Genomic DNA, 16,784 nt, shown 5'->3' with positions numbered 1-16,784 from the left:
TACGTCTTGGCAATTTGTTTTATTATAAAAGTAACAAAATAAATTCTCGACAGAATCTTAACAAAGATTAGTATATCAAAATAAACTCTATTCACGAACAACAAGACTATTTATGAAGTGCAGTCAGTAGAGGTCAATATCTAATTATATTCTCGAGGTAAATAAAGACTGGATATTATACTCTCTCACGTTTCGCGTTAACACTTTTTTCTGCCATAGCGAACAATTTTCTGCTAATGAAGACAAAACCCTTTCTAACACGATGTATGTAACCTTCATTTTCGTTGTTTGGTATGGATACATTATTTCCATTAGAGATTTAATTGCCCATGGTGGCTGTTGTTGCTACATAACTATACATTGTACATCACAGTTTGGCATTCTGGAAAAAATATGGCATTTGTTTTCTTAAATCACATTTTCTTAATTAAAAAACAAAGTACAATTTATATTGAACATTTTTTTTAAAAAAGCAGTAAACTAGTGACAAAATACTAGATCACCTATTAACTAAATTAATGCTGGGACTATGTATGCAATATAAAACACTCATACAATATATTCAATTTTAACAATCATTCAATATGAGTACTATGAACTAAAAAAGAAAAGAGTTAACATTCTCTAAATGCAAAGAGCAATGAGAGTAAAATATTCCAATGATTTCATATGAACCAAGGTAAAGAAAAATATAGTCCAATTTTTCAAAACCGGCTAAAAGCAGAAGTGGAACATTCTATACTAGTAATGGGTTTAAAAAAAAATAGAATTGACATTCCATACCATCAAAGGCACCAAATATTATATTTCATCATTTCTATAACCTGAAGGCAATAATATGGTACAATATACCATACTACATTAAGGCTATTAGTATTAAGCACAAGATTCTAACAGCATAGCTGCAGAACTGTAGCTCTTTTCTTTTAAAAAAACGGACAGACTGTTCGAATTTTCTCAAGCAGAGATTTCTTCAGGGACCAGGGTTAGTATATAGGTCATTGATTTCTGTTGCTACTAATGGCAGTGAAGATGATACAATACCTTACAGGGAACAGAAACAAACCTGTGCAAATATTCCAAAGACAAAAGGATACTGTAGAAGTGGAAAACATTACGGTGTTTTTAATTTCACTATCTTCACGATTTAAGAATTTTCCGCGAACTTTAAACCATCGTGATTATTATTTCACGTCATTTCTGCCTAAAAACAGTCATAGTAGCTGAATATTTACAAACGATTCTCCGTGAAATTAAAACCACCGTGAAAGGTAACTTTCCATCAAACCGTGAAATTTTAGACACGTGAAATTAAAGACATTTACAGTATTTGAACCTTATCTAGTTTTGTACATTTCATATGAGACCCGTCAAATGAATAACAGCTACAGATTAATTCATCAAATGTACTTTGAGGGGGTGTCATGCTCTGGAAGTGTACCATTTTCCATATACCCCACTACATAAAATTTTTAAAGGATTTCTATAAGATTTCTAAAATACAGAAATGACAGCATAAAATAATTAACAATTTCATCACAAACAAGCTCAATACCCCTATACATACAAGCTTCAATTCATATCAATTTAATGTTTATGTGAATGTCTGTGAGCAAATGATTATCACAAAGTGCTTGTCAAAAAACAGTGTTAAAACACAAAACAAATACTAACATTAACAATATCAATATTCATATAATAAAATCTTCGTCTTCTTCTTCAGATAACAACATAAGCCTACCGGTTGAATCATTAGATTTTAATTTATCCTGACGAAACAATGGAAAGCCCTTTGTATGGTAACAACATTTATTTGAGCCCCTACAGCATTTACTTGAGCCAGCACAACTTTTAATTTGGCAACAGTGGCAACATTTGGTACAGAAATAGACACTCATGGCAATAATAATGATGAGGAAAACTCCAGCAAATATGGCTACAGTGACGTAATGAAAAGGCAGGGGACAGTTACAGGTATGGTGATTGCTGTAACCCTCGTTACACTCCCAGTTCTTAATCCTAGGACCGTGATGGTGCTGGGTCAACCAAAATTTGTCAATGGTTGTATTAAGGTTGACAGATACTTGCTCAAACAGGAGATGGGTCTCGTTGACCACTATTAATCGTCCGTAGGAATGGCTACTCCTCGTGTCAGCTCTAAAGGCAGACCAAGGCTCTACAAGGAAAAGTTTTATATCATTATACATGTAGTTCAAAAAATACAAACCAAGGCTCTAAAAGGACAAGTTTTAATTATATCATTATACATATAGTTCAAAAAATACAATAGAGAGATTGCAGTCTAAAATGTTTTATATAAAGATACCATGTGTGTATCTTTGAATATTAGAATCTCTGTTTTCCTTCATCGTTTTTGGTCATGATCAAAGTCTTTTTTTGTTGTTAAAATTCCAGCCTATATTTAATTCATGCTGGACTACCAGGATAAAAAAAAAGTTCACAAGTTGCATGTCTCTATAAATTTTCCGTTACCAGAGGAAGATGAAGAACTTTTACAATATACCGGTATCAAATTATTATGCTTTACATCCAAACATACATGTATATAACGTTAGAGAAGTCTTACTAGGTTCTCCCATGTAGTCCACATTCTCCCCACACCCAGCAGCCCCTGAGATCACGTGAACGGGTGCTTCTGGGTCTTCATAACTCTTGGATGTCACCTGATAATCATACACCGGCCAAAGACGCTCGTACGAGTGTTCGTGTGCTTGTAAGACAAAATCCACACCTTGGGCGTAAAATAGATCTTCTAGTCTAATAAAATAAAAAAAATATCAAAGTATGTGTAAAACAAGGAATATCATTTATTCTTTTTAACTACGAGGGTTGATCCAAAAGTAATGCCACAACTTTGATATAATTGTTACAAATCGACGTAAAGCAACAAAATTATACATGATGGAAGCTTTATTTAATTCAAATCAGACCTGAAAAATTAAAAACAAAAAAGATGTATACTTTCAAAAATATCGGATTTTAAACAATGTGCGTTTATGGTGGTCGCCGCACCTAAATAACGTCATATAACGTCATATGACGGATACACAACGTCATACTTTTAAGCGTTTCCCCTTCGTTTAATTAAAAATTATTTGTGATTTGCAGACACTTTCACCAATTCCACTTTTTAAAAGAATTCTTGGTACCATTATACACTCACTCTTTTCATAATTCAGCCCTCTGTCAAAATGTTTTGAACAGTAGCATAAGCTAGACAAACTTAAAGATTCACATGTCACTCTATACGTCTGTCTTTTTTTGACAACGTCAGACACCATTGCACGTTTCCGTCCGATCTCAGGATCTTTCGGTCTTCTTGTCCTCTGATGATCATTCAGTGACCAATCACCCGCCCAAAATTGCTGAAACCATCTATTAAGATGTCTCTTATTTACATTCTTTATTCTGTAGTCTGATTAATAAACGTAGCTTTCGCTTGTGATGATTCCCATATTTTAAAGCAAAAAGCATTACATCTAGTCGAGCCGTTTTTCCCCATTTCGACAATCCCTTTGTTCTATTCAACATAGTAAAACAACAATGTTTATGATCACAAATACCAATGCCGTCATTTAATTTTCAATTAATGACTAGAAAATGACGAGAATTGTGTCTTTTGAAAAGTTGGGAGATTAGGTGCTTTTTTAGAATCTTTTTAGTCTGTTTGTCTTTTTCATTCTAAGAAAAAATACACTTTAAAACATGACGTTCTGTTGTGACGCGGCGACACCCCCTATACTCTATGTTTTAAACATCTATAAAATAAATTCAAATAAACATTATGAAACTAAAATAGATTTATATTTGTGCATCTTTTGGTATATTGTATTTGATAATATGACGCCAAATTTAAAAGATATGGACACTGTGACATTACTTTTGGATCAACCCTCGTATATAACCCTTTCCTACCATTCATTCATTTTGGGACATGAAACATGCTCAGCTAGATTTGAAATGGTTACTTTATTCCAAGATAATAGTTTATAAAGTCTCATCGTTTAAGCAGTAAGAGTAACGAAACTCTTTATTTAACATCTTTTCCAATCTTCGTACGTGGGCCACGGGGAACTGACATTTATAATTAGATACTTTTCAATAACCATATTGATTTTATTTTACGTTAAATAATCAAATTAATCTCGATTTTTAACTTTACTTAGGTGATAATCAATTTATCTTTCTTATCATTTTGATTATTCTACTGGACTTTGCTTTGGCCACGATCCTCTGCACGTAAACTCTTTCGCATGATTACACGAAAAATATTAACGTGTGATGTGACGGGGCGAGTTTTAATTAATGTTTTGACATCTTTGTAGAATCCGTGGAAGCGGTACACCACACTATTATTGGAGCACTCGGTAATTTTCCTTGCTGGTTTATGAGATCTGTGTACTTTTTATACCTTATTGCATTCTAACGGTATGCTTTAATTTATATCAAGTTAAATATCTAATGAAAATTAAATAATGTGTATAATACGGAAATCCAAATCGATGGTTCATCGGGTGCATTCGTACACTCACGAACAATAATGAGATTGAGGCCTAATGGAAAGATTTACCTGAACGCACTCAGGTTTCGGAACGTAGGATTATAGATAATAACCATAATTTCCGATAACAAAGCAAACCATGGGAAACGTTCATTAATGGTGAAAACTGAAGATTCAGTTGAATTATATTTCTGAAGTTTTTAGAGTAAAGAAAGTTCAGTCTACCAATTTCCTCTCTATATTTATCTTTCTCATGAGAACACATTTCGCCAAAAATAAATTAGTTAAGAAAGAAAAAAAAAACTGAGAATGGTTGAGTTCCCTGTCGCGATTCTTGCATTGTATCTGAGCCATTTCGTTTGGTGAAAAGACTTGATACTAGCAATTGGAGGGAAAGAGTGGGTGTTCATTGGTTCTTTAATGAAAACAAAATAGTGCCTTAGAACATACTAGCGCTTATATATGGACACTCAGTCTCTGTGCATTTCCTCTCCTAAGACCATTAAATGAAACTTTATTCTCACGTGAGAAATACAGAAATTTACATCAGAAAATTGAAACGACGATATTGTTGTATGGTAATTCCGATTGCCAACATGTGATTACTAATGTATTCACATCTTGCTTCCATATACTGTAGATCACTTAATTTTCGTGACACCTTATTTTCGCGAGATGGTCATTTACTCTTTATTAGCGAGATAAAATTTTCACGAGTTGTGATTTTTGCTCTTAGTCTATATAATCTTAAGGCATGCTCATATACGCGAGCATGAAATTTTGGCGAGCACACTGCCTCGCTTATTTACGCGAAAATAAATTCTCGCGAATAAAAATGATTTACAGTAATGAGTATTGGAATTTTTAATGAAGAATTACATGTAAATGATAAAGGGACTTACCGGTTTTGAAAAGTAAAGATGTAATACGACATGAATTGGATATACCTCTTTTGCAGATTTTTTTTTTAAATTCATTAAGGATATTTTTTTCTGCTTATTAAATTGACAACTTTAAAGTATTTGAGTAGCATTCTACTGGAATTCAATGACCGCTCGTTTATAATTTTTATAAATTTTTTTTGTCTTTTTTATAATTTTCTTTTGAATATACACTTGTATGTACTTATTTATTTTTTTCAATGTAATGTTAACTAATATTTATTACTTGTACATAGAACTTTGACCTTATTTCCTTGATATTAATAAATCGTTATTATGGTTGTAGTAAAATTTTTGAACCAATGGCAGATACATGCCTTGTTTGTTTTTGTTTTGATTTTTTTTTTCAATGTTTCAAGTCCCAATGCAAAAAAGTTAGTATTGTTGTGTAGCTTTACATAAGCGTACATGGAGCCTGCCATGTATAGCCGACAACATGTGTACACCGATACAGTGTAATAGAAGCCTGATGTTAACTAAGTCTGATATATAGCATTTAGCTTAATGTGAACAATATATGAACAATAGCATAGAAAAGAACTGAACTAAAATAAAGGAGCAAATTAATGCGAAGTTGAATATTTACATAACTTTACAGAAATAACTATAATTTCACATGAATCTGGGTAATAATATTGGAACATACCCATATTTGACCCAGTAACCTAGGACTCGCCCGGTACAGTCATCGATGTTTTTGTTAGAGCAATACATTGGGCGATGCCCCATAGCAATAATCCAGGGTCGGTTATGGCGATTCTGGTTGGCCTTCTTCAAGTCCTCTAATAACCAGTTATACTGCTTACATACATAATCTTGATTGTCAACAAAAAAGACTTCTGTTGAATAGCTATAAAGAGAAAATATATATAAATAAATTATGTTTTTTATTACTAAAATTCATAATTATTTAGCAATTTACAATTTTATTGATGCTATAACTGAAATAATATAAATATTGATTTTGCAAAACTAAGTCTAATTCTTTGAACAAGTAAAGACAAAAAATGTTTATTGATTGATGTCACCCAAAAATATCTTCTAAACCAACAATTTTAGCCATGCAATGAAGCAAAAAGAAGAACCAGACTTTTCTGTTTAATTAAATGAAAGTAATTCATGCATATGGATAAAATTCAATATTTAAACAAAATATGATTGGCCTCACTTCATTTTGAAGCATACAAAATGATAAATCTTATTTCTTTCATGATAAATCAGTTTGCAGTTCTATTAATGCTTTTTACCTAATAAAATGGACAGGTCCTGCGTCAACACTGTACCAGAGTCTGTCATAACGCATCGGCCAATCAGCGTGCGGCATAGAGAACCGGACTCGGTAATGGTGCATGTCCTTCTCCAATTCTGTTTATAAAGATAATCTTTGGTTTCAAAAGCAGTCATCATATGTTTGATCTTATAAACTCTATCGGGTATGGTTCTTTCATCTGCTCTTTCTCCATCTATTACTGTTTATATTAAATGTGAAATTAATATTTGTTTTCGTGCCAGAATAAGATGAATTCTACCACACGATTCCAGTTTCTTTTGATCAGAAGAGACTTTTACACCACAAGACATTTCAAATATATTTTGAATATATCCTTACTTAGGTCACTTAGAGCATAAGAATAAAATAATGCAAGAGTTTTTTTTCGTTACTTTCTATACTGAAACATGTAATTTAGCACATGTTTAATTACGGCATTTTTTGTAAATATAATTATGTATAGAACACCCGTTTGAAAACCTAGATTTCAATTTCCCTTCAGCAAGGTCGGACGGCCTTTTCCCCTGTGTAAACCTTAACTTTTTTACGCCATGTGATATCGGTACCTTTAGAGTTGTATACATTTTACTTGAGTCAATTTTGCCACATTTATTGATATTAATTTTTTTTATTTGAAAAGATATTTATATGAATATGTGATATTATATAAATTTTTTTGAGGTTTGATATATCGACTTCACAGGAAAGCATATTTATATGCTTTTCTGTGAAGTATATATCTATGTGATATTATATAAATTTAGCCTTTTGATGAGGTCAATCCCTCGATATATAGACCTTATATCGATATATATGCTTTCTCTAAGGTCTATATATCAGGGAAAGCATATCGTTAATAAGAAATGTCGACCTTCTCATACAAGGCATTGTTATGTCATTGCATTATGACGTCACAGTAATGAAAACAGCTGAAGTATTGTTTTTACATCAATAAAGACTATTGTGAACAGAAGAAAGTGTCCACATCCAGTCTGTAACACTTTTTATACTTGTTATATTATTTTTTATGGAGATGGACAAAACAAAATTTGAAGAAAATGGGAACTAGATAGTTTTTCTCTTGTATTTTTTAACACTTAGAGACTATAGATTAAAATTAATTTGGGCTGCTTAATGTAATTGTTTTTCCTTTATATTGATAGATTAATTTAGGGAATTTAATAATTCAAAAGGCTACATTTGTTTATATTTTGTATTGAGTTTTGAAAAACATCTCTAATATGTTTTAATAAAAAAAATTATCCTTATTCAAGGCACTGTTACGTCTTACCAATTACTATATTACAGGACATCAGAATTATAAATAGGAGTTTAAGTTTATTTTTATTTTTCAGAAACATCAAGTCATACACTGCATTAGCTATTGCTAATAGAAAATTATTTCCATATTTAGAAACATCAAGTCGAAATGCATTTCAGAAGCTATATAAATTTAGTAACACAAGTCTTTAAATGCTGTTATATACTTGATCATGGGATCAAGTTTGAGCCGATCAGAGAGCTTGGTATAAATGAGAAAAATAATATCACTTTTCTGAATTAGTGATATTGCTAAATGGCAGTATATCAAAGTGGTTTCTTCATACAATGCACTACAATGTCATTCCGGAGAGCACAGGCGGTATGTACATACACACACTATCTAAAACAATCAAAATCGACTGTGGTAAATCCTTAAGGCACAAAGCAATCGCTACTTTGAGTTTGAAATCATCATCTTCCTGTATCGAATCTTCCTTCCGATTTAAGAAGTACCTATCTAATATGATGTTTCCGCTGCCTCACTGACAACAATGTCAGATCATCGTGAACTTGTTCAGCAGTAAGTACGTACATCCTTAGCATTATTTAATCAGATTCTGATTAAGATTGTCTTGATCAAATTTCCTTTAAAGAATACTTAAACTGCGATTGCGAGCCACTCTAACAGATCAACATTTTTCCAGTATACTGAATTGACCATGAATGTTTTGTTGATCCTTTTCCTTCAATTATATTTATATGAAAAATAGCTATATAACTTTGAATTTCATGAAAATAGCAACATAATTTCCACTTAGGTAGGGAACATTTCATATGGGCGCATATAACCAACAATTAAAGTAAGTTTATTGAATATAGATATATTTATTCTTACTCTTTTCTTTAAATTTTGTAACATATTATTTAAAGAATATAAGAACAATTAATCAGAACTTTATTTTTTAATCTTTATCTCTGTATTTGGGGGGGGGGGGGGTTAAAAATATACGTACAAATGAAATTATTATTTTATACGCCCAAATGAAAAATAAAATCTCACCCAAATGAGATCAAAATCCCTCCATATTAAAAGAACCATCTGAAATAATAATTACCACAGACCTTTTTTTTTTTTTTTTTTTATCTCTGATGACATACAGTTTACATCAGTCAGTTTTCGAAAAAGAGGAAAACCCAAATTAATGTCACCAAAATTTACTTTTCACCATTGTGTAGTAACTACTGAATACAGTAAACCTTCATTATCTCGAACACCCATGCACAGGGATATATATATGTCGAAGTGAGGTGCCAGTCCCAAAACCTTTAATTTTTTACATTCATTATCTCAGAATCTCCGATATCTCAAGCATAGGCGTAGTTAAGTTTAGGATTAAGCTTAGTCCCGTCGAGTTCGTAATAAAGAGGTTTGACCATGCACAATTAAATCAAAAATAATCATTTTTATGATCATTATCCCGGCCTGTACTTTAAGTAAATAGTTATCTAGAATTCCTTAAAGCTGAATGGGAAAAAAAAACACTCTCTATTTGGCATTACATCTGTGCGTTCTTTTTAGCGTCTTTTACAGAAACCAACTTCCGCTAATTCAAGTAAAATGAGATCATGAGGCAATGCGCTAAATTAAATCTTCGCTAACTTGTTCAAATATTTCAATTTCCGCCAAATATCGTTCACGCTAAATATAATACAGTAAGCCCTCATCCTAGAATTATTATATTTCTTATGTGTTTTCAATAATAGAACGAAATCTGACCATGATTGCCAGGAGCTGTCATGTAAGGAATTCTCGCTGCTATATCTTGTAACTGACGCATAAAGTCGTCCCCTACCTGCAAAACATATAGATAATTCAACATCTCAAAAGATTTTTTATGCATATGATTGTTTGAAATAAAGCTGTAACTTTGCTAAAATACATAGTTACCTTCCCGCCGTTAGAATGTAGATTGTATCCAAAGTCACCAATATGCCATATTGCGTCATAAGAAGTCCTTGTTATATCATCCAGCAGAGCAGGGAATGTCGGGATACCACCCACCGCTCCAAGGTCGCCATACAAGAGAAATTTAGCCTCCCTTTTCTACAATATTACGGAAAAACTGAGAATAGAAGATGAACAAAAGCAGATTCTGCAGTCTATTCCAGAAACAAATCTTGTGAATTTTGCATGAATTGACTTACATTGTACAACATCGAAAGCCATTTTCCTATGATTTCCTTCTTTATTATCAATAGGTAAATACGAAAGATGCATGATCTTTTATATTGAAAAAATAATCTTTTTCTGATGTTGTAAAGCAAGTACTTGCACTCTTATTGTAAATTCAACGATTTCATTATTTCTCTCTATTTTTTATTTTGTGTGTGTGTGTGTGTGTTTTGGCCCCCTTTCAAATCCCACAGCCCTTAATTAAACAAGAGGCCCATATGGATCTTGACGCCACCAGATGATCATGGGTCTCTTAGACCCCTTTTATCCACACGAAACTTGCGAAGACCAGTTGCAGGAAAGTAGCTCGCTGGTCCTAAAAAAAGGATGGACGACCAGAGAGCTAGGGAGTTTCACCCATAAGGGATGTTTAATAGTGAGAAAGTGAGGAGAAATAAATCGAAAAAAGGTGCACATTGTGCTCAATCATTATACTCTTTCTATAATGGATGGCACTGTAGTTATTTAGTCTGTCAATTTATTTTTACTTCGGAGAGCTACAGTTCCGCTGTTACTGTAGGTCACCAAAAATGTTACATCTGGAGGAGCTAGGATTCCACATTTATTGTCATTCTCAAATTCAGATAGACTGTTTCCTTGAGTTCAGGAGTAAAGAGAAGGATTTTCTTAAGCAAGACACAAATGCAGTTTTTTTCTTGAAAAATCGGTAAAATGTTATAAAGAGTAGAAACTTTATTTATTTTATATTGTCATAAAAGATGAATCCGTACAGGGCTTACTGCACGACCCGTGTGACCTATTGTAGAGGGTACTTAAATGACTAATTAATAAATAATTCTCAATCTCTGTTACCTCGACCCTTTTGTTGAAAACGTCCAAATTGAACCCTCATTAAAACTTCTGTTTATACGGTAAAATATGTGTGATTAAATTGAGCTAGAAATGGAGAAAAATTACCGTTTCGCCACCCGGAGTCTTGAAAGAGAAGACGGAACTGTTTGTCCTCTCACCATCCTGGGAACAATGTACCTGATAGAAGTATCGTCTGCCAGGGGAAAGTCCCTGAAGAAAATACATATATATATATACATGATGATATTAAAAGATTACATGATTTCTATGAAGTCTTTGCAAAATAAGCATGTAAAAATATATCTCTATAGATCAACATGATCAATAGCCCAGTACTGGCCCAAGAAACTTCATGTACATTTTTAGAAATCTTTACCCAAAGCTCAGCTCTGTGAAGTATTTTCAATGCATTCCAATTGTCTAAATTTAATGTGGATATTTCACTGTTGGAATGGTTAATCATGTGAGAGGCTGAAGAACCGAAGACCACGTGGCATGTGACGTGTGATTTGCACGACCACATGACCACTATGACATCCGATCGGTCGCCAAAACTAATGTGAATCTGTTCTGGCACATCAACAGCAAATGCACCTGTCAAAATAAAATGCAATACGATATATAGTAAGAGAATTGAACGAGACAAGTTTAGAATGTTCTTAACAAGATTGATTTTATATGTAGGTGTAATAAAGAGAGATGTCGTGCTTCTTTAGAAAAATTTTGTTCATATAGCCGTATGGTGCTCTAATTAAAATCTGTCTCCATATGTTTGTTAGCGTTTTGCGCTTGTAAAGATAATTGAGTGCGATGTAAATTTCCGGGCTTGAATCGTATGGACCTTTTTCGGTGTGATAATGCATGCTTTTTACATCGCGACAAGTTCTTAACATCTTAATTGGCTTTGAAACATCAAAAGTTGTTTATGTTTCTGCCTAAGGGGAAAACCAAAAATCGATACACATTTCTGTTACATCAACTTTCCTTCGTGCAACGTTTTTTGTTCTTTTCAAATATTTTGTGTGCTTTGAAAGAGGAAATTTTTAACACGAATTGTATTATGTTATTGTGTCAAAAGGGATTCATGTCAGATTCAGCATAGAAGAAATAAATAACGATATAATATTTTCAGTACTTTATTCAAGTTGGAAAAAAGTAAATCCTCAGTTCAGGTCTCTTTACTTCCTGGTAGAGTTAAATAATTTTGAAATGTTATTTAAGAACAGCTGGACGTTCTCTACTGAAGCCAATTTTGTGCTGCACTTTATTCCTTGAATCTGACTAACCCTATATAAATCTACTGCTTTAGGGGGGCACCTGTCACGGAATGACATTGTAAGGTACACGTGTACTCGGACGATACTGCGGGGTATGATTGCTAGATAACCCAACTAAATACACTACAGGAATACAAATTCACATTTCATATTGTATCAATCACGTTTCGACTTCTGTGATTATCGAAAATTAAACAGGCTTGTGGTAACAATTTTTAAAGTAATAGAATTTGAAAAAAAAAAAACAAAAAAAAACACCCATTCCCCCTGCAAAAAAAAAAAAAAAAAAATTAAAAAAAATGTTTGTTTTTAATTGTCTCATTTCATAATATTTAATGAATACTGAAATAATTTAAGTATTTTTTACTGCTTTAATTTTGTCAATTTTTCAAAAAACATAATTACATGTATTGTAAATTTGAAATACAAGAATGAATCACGATATGAGGTGCATTCTCACTTAGTGTCTTTGCTTGAAAACTTCCTGTTTGTATCAAGTATAAACGTAATATACATGTACAGCAAAAAACCCTGGATATCAAATATAGAGATGTTCCGGAAAGTGGGTTAACATGAGCTGAATATAATCAGGAAACTCCTCGTTAAACTCTACCCAGGTTAACGAATCATAACCACATAATTTTAAAGTTAGAAAGATTATACTGAAACTCCTCCAAGCTAACCTTATGCTGGTTGTTATAAGAGATATGATATATTTTATTCAGAATATAACTTTGGGCAATACAACCCATCAGTTTACAAAAATAAAATAACAGCATATATTACAAAATGAATTTTAATGAGGAATGAGTTTAGATTAAGGGGGGGGGGGGGGGGGGGGTGGTCAACTGTTCATCAGTCCCACATTATAAATGTGGCTTCTGCTTCAAAGTATCAAAAATAATGAACATTTGGAATTTCTCGTTTCAAATCATTCTTCAACAGAGATCTATAGAAAATGACAGAGTATTTTGTATGATATGTGAGTGGATAATGAAGCCTGATTGCTCTTATTGACGGTTTGATGAATGACGCTCGTTTGGTGACAGATGAAGTTACATCGCTCTTCTTAATGCTTACTCTAAATAGTACGAATTCAAATTCCCTTCGATATAAGAAAATATTTATTTAAAGCATTTTTAGCATATTTTATTGTGCCAAGTTATATAGTCTCCATGTAGATGTATATAAGCGGGCATACTCTTTAGAGGACTGTAGGTATATTAGTATTAATGAGATTAAGGTTTATGTAGCACAAGTAAACAGAATTGTCATCAATAATTGAAATCGAGTGTTAATTAAAGCAATAGATCTCTAACATTATGTAAGGACTACTGTCGGCTATAAAGTATAACATACGAGGCCTTCTGCGACACCTGCCAGGAACATCCATTGCGTAAATGAGCAACTAGCACTTATCTATTGATTTTACTCATAAATTTGTCAGTCTTACACAAAATTACATAAATAAAAGGGGTGATACAGGACGGAGATCCGAGCTGATGACTTTCCCGTGTCTTGGTTCAGTACTCGGGTTGAATTACAACCCGATGAATATAAATGAATATTCAATTTTTAAAAGTTAAATACGCATATTTTATTTAACGGCGCATTTCCCCCCTTTACTACAGACAATAATAATTATTTTCGTGTATAAAAAAGAGAGAAATCTTATTGAGATTCAGATATTAAATAAGAGCGATTAATTAATAATAGCTAGTTTCCTTAAGTTCATATTTTTTTGGTATATCACAAAAATAAATAAATATACATAAATAAATAAGTAAGTAAATGAATAAATAAATAAACTCATATTTTTAAATCATCAAACGATTAAAAGCTTTGTTATTAAAAAGTTTACTTTGTATATGTACCCAAATCAATGCAATTGTCTCCTTATAATATTCGTTAAAATTCCTAATTAAGCGACAGTAAAGCTCTTTTAAATCATTTGAACATTACTAATTAGGTAACCGTTTTTCCTCGTCCTTGTTACGTACGTATGTAAAAATTCTTTCATAAAAGCATGCTAAATTAAATCGATAATATAACCGTATATAAAAGTCTTTCAGGAGACAATTGAACACATCATTTGTGACAAATGATCAGCAAAAAATTGGAAACTCACCCAGAAAAAACATTCCAAAAATTAAGAAACTCTTCATTGTTCGTGAGATGCGTTTTAACCGTTGACAGATGACCACTGATTTACATGTGTAACGCGGTATCACGGTTAGGAAGTAAAAACATGAATGAGGCGGCACGGCGACTTAACATCGATTACACTGGAGGTATCCGTGTACACGAGAAAACATTACGCCGAGGATGCGATCTTACGTTTGTAGTATACGTCTAGTAGTAAAGATCTGTAAAGATAGAAAACTTCAACCGCACACTTTTTTAGTTGTCCACTATGCGAGAGATCATAATTATTATGTTCTAATTTAGATTTTTTTTTTTTGGAAAATTTTTTTTAAAAAAATATTTGCGTCGGTTGATGCAAATATTAATGATTAATGTACATCTTGTATACAGATAAAGCCATTTCAACTCGTTGAACCCCCGAGAAGTTTTGTAAACAATTGCCAAGTTAACAAAAAATTGAAACAACAGGTTGTATGATGGTTGTAGACTGTTGTAATCAATTGACGTAACAATTATTCAATTTTCTTTTAATTTTTTTAATTTGTAAACTGTCAGACTTCTGTTTTTGTGGTTCGAAATTAAAGACATCTGTGAATGACCGAACGGGAACATTGTTATTTCTGTAAATATCACAGATTAGTTTGTCAACAAAAAATAATTTAATTATGTTTTCTCTCCCACTCTAGCGCCACTGATTGCTAGGTACTGAATCTTATCACATCACTTAATTCGCACGATTTATTTCAACGAATACTGTCACATTCTTTTTTAAAAGTTGGTTTTCTAATTTATATATCTTTTTTTAAAATTTGTTTTTCCATTTAATTTTGTTATTTGAATTTTAGATAAGGTATGGCAAATTCAAGTAAAAAAGAGATTTCATAGTTTTATCGTTTATAAAAGTTTCAAATTATCCTCGTGAGGTTGCAAAGAATTTTCAGCGATGCATACATGAAGTTATATTTCATAACGGACACTTCTGGAGTGTATCAAATTGGTAACATGCAATATGTATGTAGTTGCGGATTCAGAATTGGGTTACGAGGGTTGTCCCCCTTTTGGGTTAGCTGAATACTAAATGTATACTCACCGTCAATAGAAACGCAACACCCTAATTTTATGGTGAAAATTATATACAGGTTATAACTATGTACCAAAAAAGTAAGGACATCTTTAACTTTGCCAAATCAGCTATTTTACGGTTGAATGGATTTCTTTCCATTACCGGAAGTTGCTTTTTAGCCCTCTTAACAGAATTCAAAATTTTCCATTTTTAATAAAATTTTAACAATATTTTGGGTTTCCAAGGTTTTGAAACTGTTAATCATAAGTATTGTACCAAAAGGCCGGGAAAAAATCCTTCTTTCTTTACCGGATGTGATGCCTATATTTCCTCAAAATTACTGATTTTCATTGCTAATGCTGGAAATTCTCAAAATAAAGAAAAAAGAGCTGCAGATACAAATGTACACTATATAACGACTCATCAGGCTCATGTGTTTCAAAAGCATAAATGACAGTTTCTTGACCGGAAGTCAAAAAGTTGCTACACTACGCCAGGTTAGAGAAAATTCGACCCCAATATCTGAAAAACATGTATCTAAAAATGCCCAAGAATATTAATTTCGCTCAGATTGAGACATTGATAAACTTAATGCATGCTAGAAATCGGGCTGCATTTGTTGTATATGGCAGACTAGCACGTTTTCATTAAATGGTCGGAAGGGGGGATGTTTTCAGATTTACCGGGTATTTGTTTCTTTCTAAGGTCTAAAAATAACATTTAATGTTTAAATGGAGCATTAATTTTTTGTAAATTTACTTTTTACTTAAATATATTCATTTTTAATGTTATCATTAAACTTTAGAAGGTAACACATAACTCTTAAAACATCCCCCTTCTTGCTATCAGTCATTTTGAGGAAATATAGGCATCACATCCGGTAAAGAAAGAAGGATTTTTTCCCGGCCTTTTAGTACAATACTTATGATTAACAGTTTCAAAACCTTGGAAACCCAAAATATTGTTAAAATTTTATTAAAAATGGAAAATTTTGAATTCTGTTAATAGGGCTAAAAAGCAACTTCCGGTAATGGAATGAAATTCATTCAACCGTAAAATAACTGATTTGGCAAAGTAAAAGATGTCCTTACTTTTTTGGTACATAGTTATAACCTGTTTTTTATTTTCAACATGAAATTAGGGTGTTGCGTTTCTATTGACGGTGAGTATATATAAAAGGTTTTATAATTGATGTATACAGAAAATGGTCGGAAAATATAGAACCTTCCCCAAAAATGGGATTTTTGGGATCGGGGA

At 32.3% G+C, this 16,784-nt stretch overlaps 1 protein-coding gene across 1 annotated transcript; it reads right to left on the bottom strand.

Annotated features, from left to right (window-relative positions):
* LOC134233583 (acid phosphatase type 7-like) lies at window positions 1–14,599 on the bottom strand. Its single transcript, XM_062715562.1, has 9 exons — window positions 14,448–14,599; window positions 11,419–11,636; window positions 11,148–11,252; window positions 9,945–10,100; window positions 9,774–9,849; window positions 6,711–6,828; window positions 6,110–6,313; window positions 2,588–2,778; window positions 1–2,176 (listed from the first exon to the last, which is right to left on the bottom strand). Exons 1-9 carry the CDS (start codon window positions 14,482–14,484, stop codon window positions 1,692–1,694), a joined length of 1,590 nt encoding a protein of 529 aa, XP_062571546.1. The 5' UTR covers window positions 14,485–14,599; the 3' UTR covers window positions 1–1,691.
* Between the last annotated feature and the right edge of the window lie 2,185 nt (window positions 14,600–16,784).

This window comes from Saccostrea cucullata, unplaced genomic scaffold (assembly GCF_032062105.1).
Source record: "Saccostrea cucullata isolate Sc308-1 unplaced genomic scaffold, CSIRO_AGI_Scuc_v1 ctg902, whole genome shotgun sequence".
In the NCBI taxonomy this organism is placed as follows: Eukaryota; Metazoa; Mollusca; class Bivalvia; order Ostreida; family Ostreidae; genus Saccostrea; species Saccostrea cuccullata.
Note: the sequence above shows the minus strand (reverse complement) of the source record. Positions and strands in the feature narration are given on the sequence as shown.